General features: G+C 41.8%; 1 protein-coding gene across 1 annotated transcript; it reads left to right on the top strand.

Annotated features, from left to right (window-relative positions):
• The first annotated feature begins 2,577 nt into the window (after positions 1–2,577).
• Positions 2,578–11,938, top strand: slc7a7 (solute carrier family 7 member 7). Its single transcript, XM_061709786.1, has 11 exons — positions 2,578–2,851; positions 3,371–3,417; positions 4,401–5,029; positions 7,993–8,118; positions 8,301–8,445; positions 9,238–9,361; positions 9,460–9,563; positions 9,664–9,760; positions 9,875–10,024; positions 10,204–10,387; positions 11,235–11,938. Exons 3-11 carry the CDS (start codon positions 4,546–4,548, stop codon positions 11,306–11,308), a joined length of 1,488 nt encoding a protein of 495 aa, XP_061565770.1. The 5' UTR covers positions 2,578–2,851; positions 3,371–3,417; positions 4,401–4,545; the 3' UTR covers positions 11,309–11,938.
• The last annotated feature ends 941 nt before the right edge of the window (positions 11,939–12,879 follow it).

The raw sequence follows: 12,879 nt of genomic DNA, 5'->3' as shown, positions 1-12,879 counted from the left end.
TTCTGTGTCACTCTCTCTTTCAAACGCAGTCTCTTTCATTTTCTCTTTCATTTAACTCCCTCACTCTCTCTCCTCACCCCGTCACCCCCTCACCCGAGTACTCCCCCACTTCCCACCCCATGTAATGAGCTGACACACAGGAAGCTCTAATCCTCACACAATGCCACCCCACTTCCCCCCAGAGTGACTGGAAGCGGGACAGGGAGCAACAGGGACTAACCTGGTCCAGCTGTCCCCAAAATGGCTGCCTCTAATCCCCCCCCTCCAGTTTTCACCCGACAGGGGCTCCAGAAACCATGACGACTAGTAACCAAGGGAAAGAATGGCTGCGAGCAGAGAGCAAGACAAAAGAAGTGAAAGGAGCCATGTGTGAGAAGTCCGTCCACATGTGTTCTTGAGTGACAAGGGACATGTCTCAATCAAAACCCAAACCAGGAGAAAAGTCATTTTAGTATTTCTCGGTGGCAGAAGAAAGTCGGTAGATGAAGTAAATGTCAAATCCAGCAGTTGGGTGATAGCAATGTTTTCAGACTTTGATTACACGTATCCCTTCAATGGCTCATCAATAAACATTGATTAACTTCCAGTGAACATCAATCAGTTTCAGTGAAAAAGTGTTTTGAGGTGTTAAAGGACACTGTTTTGGTAGATTTACCCTCCTGTTGATGATGAATCAACTACCATTTGTAATACAAAGACGCTGTTTACGCTGCATTGTTAACTGACCCCTATAATCACAGTGATTAAAGTAATTAAACGAGACAGAAACACATCCTTAGATCACTTACAAAAGTGTTAATTTATTTTTCATTTGGGAGTTTTGGGGTTCAAATGTTTTCTAACTTCTGAGCGCATAAGTTTGATCAGGTTGAATGAAAATGTATGTGTTCTTTTAATTTGACATTTTGTCCGCTGCACTTAAAATGATAATAAAAAACTAAAACAAAGATTCATTGTCTTATTACTATGAGTAAATATATGTTTCAGTTTCACTGTAATTAGTAAAGATTTTATAGATAAATTAAATGAGAATTTTTTTTTTTTTACTATGTGTTTAACAGGGGATGACCTATAGTCATATATTCCAAAAGTGCCTAAATAGAAGGCAAAAACAATCCTTTTTGTGTCCTGAAGATCTCAAACAAATGTTTTTTTAATGGTTTATGAAATGTTTGTGTTTATGTTCAGACAATATATGAAAATGATCAAGTATGGCTATCACAACTGTAGGACACTATTTTAAAAATGTTGATTAAAAAGCTTATGGAGAAGCGTATGAAGTAATTTGGAGATTTTTATGGTGCGACTCATTAGTTGAAGATGTGTTTTGGACTTTAGGTAAAAACATGAACATTAAATCCGTCTAAGCATCATCTGCAACCACTTTACTTTCATTCATTGATGGTACTGATGGTCTGCTGCAGCCTATCCCAGCTGTCTACAGGTTACACTGTAGACGGGTCTGCAGTCTGTTTCAGGGCCGTATAAAGACAAGTACCATGCACACTTGCACTCACTCCTAGGATCAATTGAGAGCTGTCAATAAGCCAAACATGCATATTTTTGGACTGTTTGAGTATCCAGAAAAACCCCACACCTACAAACTCACAAAGCTTACATGAGCCACACTGACAGACCCCTGCTGGGGGGAGCTGGCTCCATGTGAGGCAACATTGCCCTCTTATTACAGGAGAGCCTACATTTTGAAATGAAAAAAATGATGTCACTCTATTAAGTATAAAAGCAGTATTGGTGTATATGGTGTTAGAGTGTGCTGTCTGCTGCAGAACAGAAGGAAATGCTGCAAGATATGAAGTTTGAAGGAGATAATGATGGGAAGACTCAATGATTATACTTTAAAGCAGCCCAAAATAGTTTTATTCTTGGTAATTTATCAGTTTCAACTTCAAAAGGTACACAAGTGTGGCCCAATAGTGGACAACAGGGAGGAATAATACTAAGAAGTTATTTTTTTATTTATAGTTCCCTTTAAGGAGAGCTAGAGACATGCAGTCTTGCAAAGGCCCTTTTCTTCAATTTCCTTCAAATTCACAGGGAGGCGCCAAAGCCCAAGGGCCAGGGTCACCAAACCAGACAAGAATCAACATTTACATAATATACACATACGATTATGACTTTTCTCAAATAAAATAATGAGCATGAGCTGATTCCATTTCAATTTTGAACTGAATTTATTTTCCATTTTATTCTACATATAACAATATAAATAATACGTCTTAATGTAAATGTATGATTGCAAATATCTTAAAAATGCCTTTAAAGAGATGTATAAATGAAGACTCATGTCACATAAACTTTTGATTAAACTCAATTCACACTCTTCAAAACACTTCCTACCATTATTTAAAAAAAAGACCAACAAAAGGCTTTATTTACATGGTAAATTAGCTTAACTTTGCTTTTATTCATTTCCCTCTGAACTCCTCATCAGGTGATAACGCCTGATTGGTGCGTCCGATAATTGAATTATTCCGCAACATCTGTAAGTCGAACCGAAACTCGAGAGGACCCACGGTGGGGGAAACGTCACGAATCAAGAAGACGTCAAAAGCCACAAGTGCATGGACAGAGGTGAAACCCGGAGCACAGTCAAAACAAGAGGAAACAGCAGCACAAAAGGCAGAAGGGGAACACGCAGGAGGGGCGCGTTGTTGACTGTAATCCAGAGGACGCGCAGCGATACGTCACTGCAGCCCGGAGAGCCGCTCTGGGAATAAAACTTTACATTTCTAACCTGCGTGACGACCACCGCAGTGATTTTTGACAACTGAGAGGAGCAGAAGTGAAAAGGAGAAGCTGCTGGAACAGCTGGTGGTATTTTACTAAGTAGGTGAGTCAAAGATACAGGATACCGGTTTACAGCAGCCTCGATTCAGCCTATCATTTATTAACTTTTACAGTCACTTCACGTGGGACGAGTTGTCTTTTTTAGCTTTGTCTAAGTCAAATAATAAAAAGGCTTCTTTTGTTTTGTGCCAAAACACCAGAACAAGTCAGTTTTCGGGTCATATAACTGATTAAAAGTGCACTTCCTACTACCAGAACATCACAGCTCAGCGTCACCTCCAGTGTTCATGTAGGAGACTGAACCTTTATGATGATATTTTATGATGGGCTTGTTTATTTGAGATTGACTTTGTCCTTAAAGTGAGTTATTATTACACTGATGATCTAAAGATGAGGAGAGAGGGATTTTTAGGTTCCAGCATGTATCTTTGAGTAACTCAGGAAGAAGTACTTATCAGCAGCTTTTTGGACCTTGCCCCATCCTTCAGTAAGAGCCTCACCTCTCTGTCTCCAGCAGGCTTCACATGCGCAGGCATTCAGCCGACTTTCCTCTTTTTTACAGTGTTTCCTTCATGAAGACACGTGCTGCCGATCTTCTGCCGCCTCAAGGTATCCGAGCCTCTCTGCCTTCTACCTTCTCCTCACAAGCTCTCCTTCCTGTGTTTGATTTTCATCCTGATTTTCTTGTCCAATCCAGAGGAAAGAATGTGCCTCTGGCGTTTGTCGAGTTATCTCACCGGTTTTCATGATCTGGGGTCTCCCACATGTCTCGACAAATTAGTTACTTACTTAGTGTCTTGTGTTTGCCGTCTGTAGGTCAGTTTTTACGTCATCGTTTCCTCCATCTAAATTTGTTTCTCTGACGTAATTTGGTGTCTCCAGACACAGATTTTCCTTCAGACTGACGTGCTGCTCTCTCCTACTGGATTGCTCGCTGTCTGTTTCTGTTAGATAGGCACCTACTTGGTGAAAAGGTACAAAAACAGTGTTTGCAGATTTGTTTTTTTTCCTCTAAGTCAAAACTCTCGTCACAGTTAATCACCTTTTGAGGCAATTCAGAAGCCGGAAACTGTTTACACAGTGATCATTCAAACTTATTCAAGTTATCTAAGGGGTTTGTCTCATCATTAAAATCCGTACGAGCTGAGGTAATGAACTTTGGAAAACATGTGACTGGGCACTATGCTGACGCTCCCAAAGCGTGCGTGTCCGGATGGCTGGGAGGGCGGCGCTGTCTTCATCAGTGTTTCTTCCTCAGCTTATGTCTACTAATGAGGAGCTGGTGTTTTCAGGCATGTTTGCTCCCCTCCCCGTGTCTCTGTAAATACACTCAACCTTAAAAGGCCATTTACTGTGTGGCCTAATGGCTCTCCAATCCACCAAACTGCCCTCAGTGTCCACACAAGTGTTGTAATATGTCTTTTCTTCATGTTTGTTGATTCATTAGCAACTGCGGCATTTCAATAAGTTTTTGTTTGACTCCCTTAGGGCAGGATTGATGCAACAAAAGTATTTGTTGCGTCTCTGCTTTGAGGAAATCGGTCTCCACGGCAACGGCGTCGCTAACATGACCTTGTGTATTGGCTTCACAGATGGCGGGAGATAAATGCAGATAGCTGGCGGAAAGAACATTCAACCTTCACCTTCACGTCAAGGCAAGCACGTCTTCGCTTGTGACTGAAACCCCCGCCCTTATAACCCTTTTTTAATTAATCGAGAGACAATCTAACTTGAACGATGGCAGCGTACAGCCCTGCTCCCACACAAGAGGAGACCAATGGGGGCCCTCCGTCTGTGAACTCCGATAGCTCCATGAAGCTGAAGAAAGAGATCTCGCTCCTGAACGGCGTCTGCCTCATTGTGGGGAACATGATTGGCTCGGGGATCTTCGTGTCCCCCAAGGGCGTCCTCATCCACAGTGCCTCCTACGGACTGTCCCTGGTGGTGTGGACCATCGGGGGGATCTTCTCCGTGTTCGGGGCACTGTGCTACGCCGAGCTGGGGACCACCATCACCAAATCCGGGGCGTCCTACGCCTACATCTTGGAGGCCTTCGGAGGCTTCCTGGCCTTCATCCGCCTGTGGACGTCCCTGCTGATCATCGAGCCCACCAGCCAGGCCGTCATAGCCATCACATTCTCCAATTACATGGTGCAGCCGGTCTTCCCCACCTGTATAGCTCCGTACGTGGCCAACAGGCTGCTTGCTGCTGCTTGTATATGTAAGTATTCATCTGGAGATTGATTTAAATGTGAGAAGAGTCTCTGCACGAGTGACACGTGTCCATTAATAACACAACTTTTCATTTGAGACAAGTTTTGGAGACAGGAGAAGTGAAAAGTGGCCACACCATTGCTGCAGTCAGCATGTTGGCAGCCGAAATTCTTGCTGACATTTGATGAAAGAGGAAGTGATCCGTCCCTAAAATGTTGGTTAGAAGGAGTCAGGGGAAAAAGCCGCTTTGCTCAATCAGAGAGAGACGAGATTTAGAAATAGGGTTTCGATTTTTCTAATCTGGGAACCGTGACAAAACTCCTCAACAACACAGAGGCAACCTCTCTGTCCCGGTTGTTGCCGTAACTTAAATCAGACAACGTCACAATGATTTGACAAACTGTATAAATCAAACTTAAAAGAAATCCACCAAACTGTTCAAGGTGTGAACCAACAGATACCAACACTCATGTCCTGCGATGCAGAAACAGCGAGCTAAGTGCACACAGAGAGCTTATCAAAGCCATACCTCACAGATAAACCCTGAGATTCAAGATAAGACACAATTATACTGTCCTTTTTCGCGACCAGTACTACTCTTTCATCCACCCACCAACCTGAATGGAAAGCACACTTTTAAAAAACATACCTGCGATTGCCATGCGGTGATAAGCATTGCTCAGTAGTGGGCTGATACGTAACTGAGGTAAAGTCCTCCCTGCAAGGACAGTCTGACCTTCTCTGACAGCTCAGCACTGAGTAAATCATAGAACCAAACCCGTTTCCTCTCATCAATGGTCTCTATGACAAAAATATATATTAAGACAAACAAAACATGGAGAAATTGGTTGCTAAAATGCTGCAACCGGGCCTGTTGGGCTGCAACATCACACGAAGACTGAACACACAAGCTGAAAAAATGTGTTATTGTAAAGCCTTCAAACTTTAAAAAAGTAGTAGTTGTAGGAGTAACGGTAGTACTTAAAACAATAATAGTAGTAGTAGTAGTAGTAGTTTGTGCGGCAAGTGTCTCCGGCAGGCCGCTATCTGCAGACACGTGTTTTACAGACGCTGTCACAAGTGCCGCCGATGAAGCAATAGTTAAGCCCTCACACTGTACAAGCATGTTTGTGCTACAGCTGCAAAGTCAAGGTTTTTAGTGTTACTTGAGATTACAATGATATATTTATAATGAAACAGTTTTTCATGGAGTCATTGTTTAAGTTCCTCCAAAAAGATAAAAAGCTGCAGTTTTTATATGAGAATGATGTGAAGTTTGTTACCATTTTCTTCTGGTTTTCAGGGTGTTCACTTAAACACTGGGATTTGTTCTTTTCAGTTTTACCCTGAGAAACATTACGATAAAGCTCTCACTCTCTTTACTCGTGAAAGCATCTTTGAGGTCTCTGATCGCTGATGTCAACGACCTGGTGCTTACTAACCCATGCAGGCATGAGATTTATTTTAAAATGCTCTCTGAAACCTCAGCGTTTACTGGAATTCTTAAAAATGCCAGCTAAAACATTGTTGCAAGCAAATGATGACGGTAAGTGATCTAAACATAGAATAGGTTTTAAGTTTGTAATTATTTTTAAAAATAGACGACAGTCTCTGTATCGATGCAATGCATCACTTTGTTTTTGAAAGTTAAATATTTCTTGTTAGAAGATCTAATCAGAGATTTTATTTATTCATTTTCTAATCCAGGATGATAGTTTTAATCTAGTTTTTGGGGAATAATTAAAAAGAAGAAGGAAAAAGGCTTTTTATCTTTTCAGAAGCTATCTTTGTGTATTTTTTTTTTTATCAGATAAGAAAATGGTTTGATTCAGTTTTTTTGTCCATCTGACACAGCGTCTCATATTTTTGGGCCATGTTTCGCAGCTAAAATTCAGTCATTTCTGACTTCATAGTTTGTGAACAATTAATCGGTTTTCAAAATCTCCATTCCGCCTCACATCTGGACCGATCTGGTCTCCGCTACCGGACAGCCAGAACCCTCTAAACACCTCTTACTCTCCTAACCATTCACATCTTTAACTCTGTGTGACAAAATCTCAGTTTCCAGGTGTTGTTGTGTTTGATGTCCTGTTGGGATCAGAGCTGTTATGATGCTGTAGCTGCCGAACCTCGGGAAGACGAAAGTGCTGTGATTCAATGTCTTCAGTGGTCAGTGTTGGAGGGGGAACAGTGACGATCCTGTTTTCTTCTTTCAAGATGTGGCCAGTGTGGAGGTCAAGTGTGAACTGACAAGCATTGTTAATGCAGATAAACTATGTGTAGTCAGCTTATTTGCAGGTGCATTCACATCGTCGGTGTTTGTCAAACTTGTGAAGTCAGGAGAAAAAGAGGCATAAAAGTCTTATCACGATTAGAGAATGGTGAAATTAGCAGGAAACTCATTGTTGCACCTGGACAAGAGCGACGTTGTTGCAGTCTCACCTTTTATGAACTAGAGCGGATCATGTGTCGATAAGAAGCCAGAGAAAGATAAGCTGGAGGGAAAAGCATGATAACATGTTTTCCAAACACAGTGACTCTGCTCAAAGGGGAAGAAGAAAAAAAATCCAAATAAGACTTTTTATGCAGATAGCTGGCGGAAAGAACAGCTACTGGTATTTTTTGCATTTTGAGAGCAATTCCCCAGCTGCAAGCGCCATGCTCATGGGATCAGTGGCAGCTGGATATCCCTCTCCAGCTTTCAAAGCTTCCACCACCGTACCTGTGTGCCTGGTCTCTATGCGCGCGTTAGCTTGCATGTGCTGCACTCAGCTGTTTCCTCAGCTGACAAACGACAGTCCGGTCTGCTGGAGTCAGCATCAGCGTTTCCTTAAACCCGCCGTACGGAAACATGCTGGCACGCAGTCAGTTTACAGAGCAAAAGTCACTGTGGAGACTGCTGACGGATTTGTTTCTGGGAGTCTGCGTCTGACTAATACGGTGCATGTGAATTTGGTTGCCTGTCCACAGGTTTGCTGACCTTTGTGAACTGTGCCTACGTGAAATGGGGCACCAGGGTCCAGGACTTCTTCACCTACGCCAAAGTCCTCGCGCTCATCGCCGTGATCATCACTGGCCTGGTGAAGATCGGACAAGGTGCTTACCGTCCAAACCCTAAAAATGCTGACGGCGGACATGAATAAAGAGGCTTTTATAGATAAAATTAACTCTTGGCTTAGATAAGACTGTGTAATGATTGCTTAAATGGCTCTTTGGAAGAACATTAACTTTTTTAAGATCATAATATCATTAATAATTATGCCGATGTTTTTTTCCAGGTCACACTCAGAACTTTGACGACTTGTTCGATGGCTCTTCTCAGGATCCAGGACACCTTGCTCTGGCTCTGTACTCTGCTCTTTTCTCCTACTCTGGATGGGACACGCTCAACTTTGTCACAGAGGAGATCAAAAACCCTGAGAGGTGAGCAGCACAGGAGATAGGAGTGTTGGAGACTTGCACAGAAAGTGAACTTTGGATTCCTTGCTCATCCATCACTTTCTACTTAAATGTATAACCGTGGAAAGCAGGTAAATGAGAGCTCATATTTTGGTTGCTGTGGCAGAATACGCCTGCTCCATCTCTCACAACTAATACACTCCGATTACCATGATCTTCTCCCCAAAGAAGTGGCACCCACTTCTCCTGAGCTTCTTAACATCCAGATCTTTAACTTACTGGCAGTGTGGGTCAGTTTTAAAATGCGACCTAAACTGATCCCACACTGACACTAATGACGGAAAAGTAGCACCTTTTTATGAAGACTGATGCTCTTGAAGAAAAATTCCTCAAATCAGACTTGATGTCCTGATGTAACACATACCGATTATCATCTCAGGTTGCTACAATAGTTGCTTCATGCTGGCATGTCACACATGCGTATTGCATTGTCTTCTTCTAAGAATGCTTTACAGTCTTCAAGTGGAGCTTAAAAAAATATCCCTATTTTGTCTTAAGCTGTCTTTACTTAAAAAGAGAGAGAGTGTGTGTGTGGAGGCTTTGGCTTTGATTCACAAAGGCAAACTCTCATCCGATGAAGCAAGACTTCACATGTGATTGAGTCACAAGCCTCTCTCCAAAGTTCCCAGGCAGATTAAGTGACAAGCAACTGCACCTCACCCTGATCCCCATCCTTCCCTCACTCAGCTCTCGACTGTCAAGCTGTGCATCTTATCACCTTTGTCTCCCTCTCCTGTTTGTTTCTACAAACTGCAGGAATCTGCCTCTGGCCATTGCCATCTCCATGCCCATCGTAACGGTCATCTACATTCTGACCAACGTGGCGTACTACACCATCCTCCCCATGAATTCAATCCTAGACAGTGATGCTGTAGCTGTGGTAAGTTTGGCTCATCTGAATCACCTTTCACGGAGCCGCACAACAGTCAAGTGCAGCTTTTAAAAAAAAAAAAAAACCCCTTTGTCATTTGTCGGTAGACATTTGCAGATCAGGTATTTGGAGTGATGAACTGGACCATTCCCGTTGCTGTTGCTCTTTCGTGCTTCGGAGGACTCAACGCCTCCATCGTGGCAGCCTCCAGGTGAGGAAACCTGCCTGCACTGTGTACCCGATCCCTGCATTAACAAACCTCGTTCACCGTCACAAACCTTTATCACCACTCTATTCTTCTGTCTCTGAAGGCTGTTCTTCGTGGGCTCCAGGGAGGGCCACCTGCCTGACTTCCTGTGCATGATCCACGTCTACCGCTACACTCCTATCCCCGCACTGCTCTTCAACGTCAGTCAAGCTTCAGTTTCCTTCCTCCCGTCTAAATGGCCAATGTTTCCACGATCCTTTACCCACATTTCTTAGTCTTGCTGAGGGTGTTTTTTCTTTCTCTTTTTCCTACAGGGTTTCATGGCTCTCATATACCTGTGTGTGGAGGACGTGTTCAGGCTGATCAACTACTACAGCTTCAGCTACTGGTTCTTTGTTGGCCTGTCTATTCTGGGGCAGCTTTATCTGCGCTGGAAGCAGCCGGACAGAGAGAGACCCCTAAAGGTACTTCCTTTAAACTATAAAAAACATTAGTTCAAGATTCAATCAATGTGTGCAACATAGAACATCAAAAAGGCATAAAAGTCTTTAAGTCATGGTGTTGCAGAATTGAACATGATCTTCACTGATTTGATAAATAAGACCTTGATCTCAACGCTTTTCTTTCTCCCGGCCGTTCACAGCTCAGCCTGGTCTACCCCATCATTTTCTGCCTCCTCACCGTCTTCCTGGTGGTGGTGCCTCTCTACAGCGACACCATCAACTCCCTGATTGGGATCGGCATCGCCCTTTCGGGAGTTCCTGTTTACTTCCTCTGCTGCTACACTCCATCCAGCAAGAGACCACTCTGGCTGCGCAGCTACATTGGTGAGGCAGATGCACGGCTCCCCCTGGGCATTGTATTATGTTAAAAACAACAGTCGTTTTAATCACATGCCACAAACCTGATTACAAACTGTGTAAAATGCAAAGTAAAAGAGAAAGTATTGATTTGCACATCATTTAAACCTTTTTTGTTTCAAAAGAGAAGAAAGATAACATTTCAATTATTTATCTTTTTTTGTTTGATACAAAACTGCACTTGCTCAACATTTCCTCCTCAAACTTCTTTCATAATTACCCAAAAATGTTTAATAAGGGGCTGCTTTTGGTTATAGGCAGGCTGATTTAGCAGCACTACACTCGCTGCAGTACATTAATGTGGTTTGGCATTGATTTTCCTTGAAACAGATGTCATCCAGCGGGCAGGATATGTTCCTCCAAAGCTATCCACGACACAGACACAAATCTATCATTTTGTTTTGATAACATTATTCATGATTTTCAGAAATTCATCAGAGCAGTGGGCAGTTTATAGATATCAGAGCCAGAGAAGGCAGCAGCGTTTGTGGATGTCATCCACTATGTTTTTTATTTGCAGATACAGCAGTGATCTGTGTTGTGCTGGTGAAGCGTCTTCTGCTCCAAACATCTGTTTTCAGTGTAGTGCGTCTCAGGGCTTGATGATAACATCCGTTCTCTACTAGTTTTAAGCTTTTTCCATGTATACAGACAGTTCTCTGAATTATTTTAACCCTTCATTGATAGGACATACCGCAGAAGACTTGTAACAGTCTTATAATTCCTTGGTGTTCAGGATTGTTGCTACTGATTTCAATTTAAAACAAAAACAGCCAGCGAACTCAACATTCCCGTTGTGTTTTTTTTCCATCAGCTAAAGCCGGCGTGCTGATTCAGAAGGTGTGCTTCTCGGTCTTGACGGAGATGGACACCGACAAGGCAGAGTAGAAATGCTTGCTTTTAGCAGACTACCGACTGATGACACACGGACACTCAGCCTGAACTCGTCTTGACCCGTTGCTGCTGCCCCGAGGCCTCAGTGGAGAAACATTTGGGCTTGAGCTGGACCTGGCTCTCGATCACAAATGTCTGGATGATCACATCGTGGTGCACAAGGGCAAAATTTCAGCCTGACCGACACATCTGGGAGAACATTTTAATGCACTCCTGAAGAAGACCTGTTTCTATTGCAGAGCTGCACATCCTTGTAGAGAATAATTTAATTGATATTCCAAGTATCTTGTGAGGAATTACTTACAGGAAATGTATTTCTGATTTCACTTCAAAGCTTCAAATTACTATTAAATTGTTGAAACTAAAAGCACTGCTGACCACAGAAACAGCCTCCATATTTGCACAAATTAAAAAAAGCAATAAGAGATTAGAATGTGCAATAGCACAATCACGTGTATGAAAACATTCATAAAATGTTTTATACTGTCAGCTGTAACGTCTGGTGACGTTAAGGGCTTGTTTTTCCTGTTGTTTTTTTACACTCATTTTTCAGGCTGACTGTTAAATGTTAAAAGAATGCAAATACTGAAAAAACTGTATTTATAATAAAATGGGTTGACAACATACGTGACTTGTTTCTCTCCAGGGTGAGCAGACCATGGTCATGTTTTTAAAAATCACACTTTTATATGTGCGTATCTATATGTGGAGGTTTCAGACTTCACGAGTTCCCATTTAGTCCAATAGTCTTACATCCTTCTATCTATCAATTCATCCACTACCTGTACCTACTTCTATCTTCTTCCTGTTCAGTGTTATGGGGTAATGATTTTTATCTTCAGTCCAGTACTGCCAAATCAGTTGTTTTATTTCTATTCTTCCAATTTGTGAATCAAAACTTGAATTATTTAACTTCCACAATGTAGAATAAATATTACAGAAGCATGGAAACAGTAAATATTAATATAAAGGACTTTGTGGTCTGTTAATGATTGACATAACATACTGCATCTGTCATGACGATAAAGGATTTGTGTGAGATTTTCCAGTAATCAGTTATAGAGAAAGTCACTAGTATTGATCCATACTTCTGCTCATACATTTCTCAAACTGAAATCTTTCCATAAACAGCTGTAGTAAACACTGGAGTTGGTATTTAAATTGATCATTTGTCCATTACATTATCAGAAGCAATGTTGAAGACAATTAAGATTAGCCGCAGGAATAATTTTAGAATAGAATAGAAGACTTTATTGATCTCCCAGAGGAGAAATTCAGTTGTGCAGCAGCCAAAACACACACACGCTTTATACAAAAAAGGTAAAATAGAAATAACCAATAAATAGTTAAATAATAAAAAGAGCAATATAAAAAGTAGAAAAAGACTATGTACAAGAGAGAAAAAAAATAGTAAACACCAAAAAAAATGGATAATATTTACAAAAAATTTACAAATATTTTCAAAAATACGTGAGGTATTTAGTGGTTATTGCACTTATAAAGACACAGGTTTATTGCACACGGGTGGCTACAGTTGCTTATTATACAGTCTGATGGCTGTGGGG

Source organism: Cololabis saira, chromosome 20, assembly GCF_033807715.1.
Source record: "Cololabis saira isolate AMF1-May2022 chromosome 20, fColSai1.1, whole genome shotgun sequence".
Lineage (NCBI taxonomy): Eukaryota > Metazoa > Chordata > Actinopteri > Beloniformes > Belonidae > Cololabis > Cololabis saira.
Note: the sequence above shows the minus strand (reverse complement) of the source record. Positions and strands in the feature narration are given on the sequence as shown.

Bases quoted from the DNA above. Each gene is read 5' to 3' on its own strand.
- slc7a7 (XM_061709786.1), top strand. From the start codon at position 4,546: ATGGCAGCGTACAGCCCTGCTCCCACACAAGAGGAGACCAATGGGGGC. The intron at 5,030-7,992 runs GTAAGTATTCAT...GCCTGTCCACAG, and splicing joins GCTTGCTGCTGCTTGTATAT to GTTTGCTGACCTTTGTGAAC. The intron at 10,025-10,203 runs GTACTTCCTTTA...GGCCGTTCACAG, and splicing joins ACAGAGAGAGACCCCTAAAG to CTCAGCCTGGTCTACCCCAT.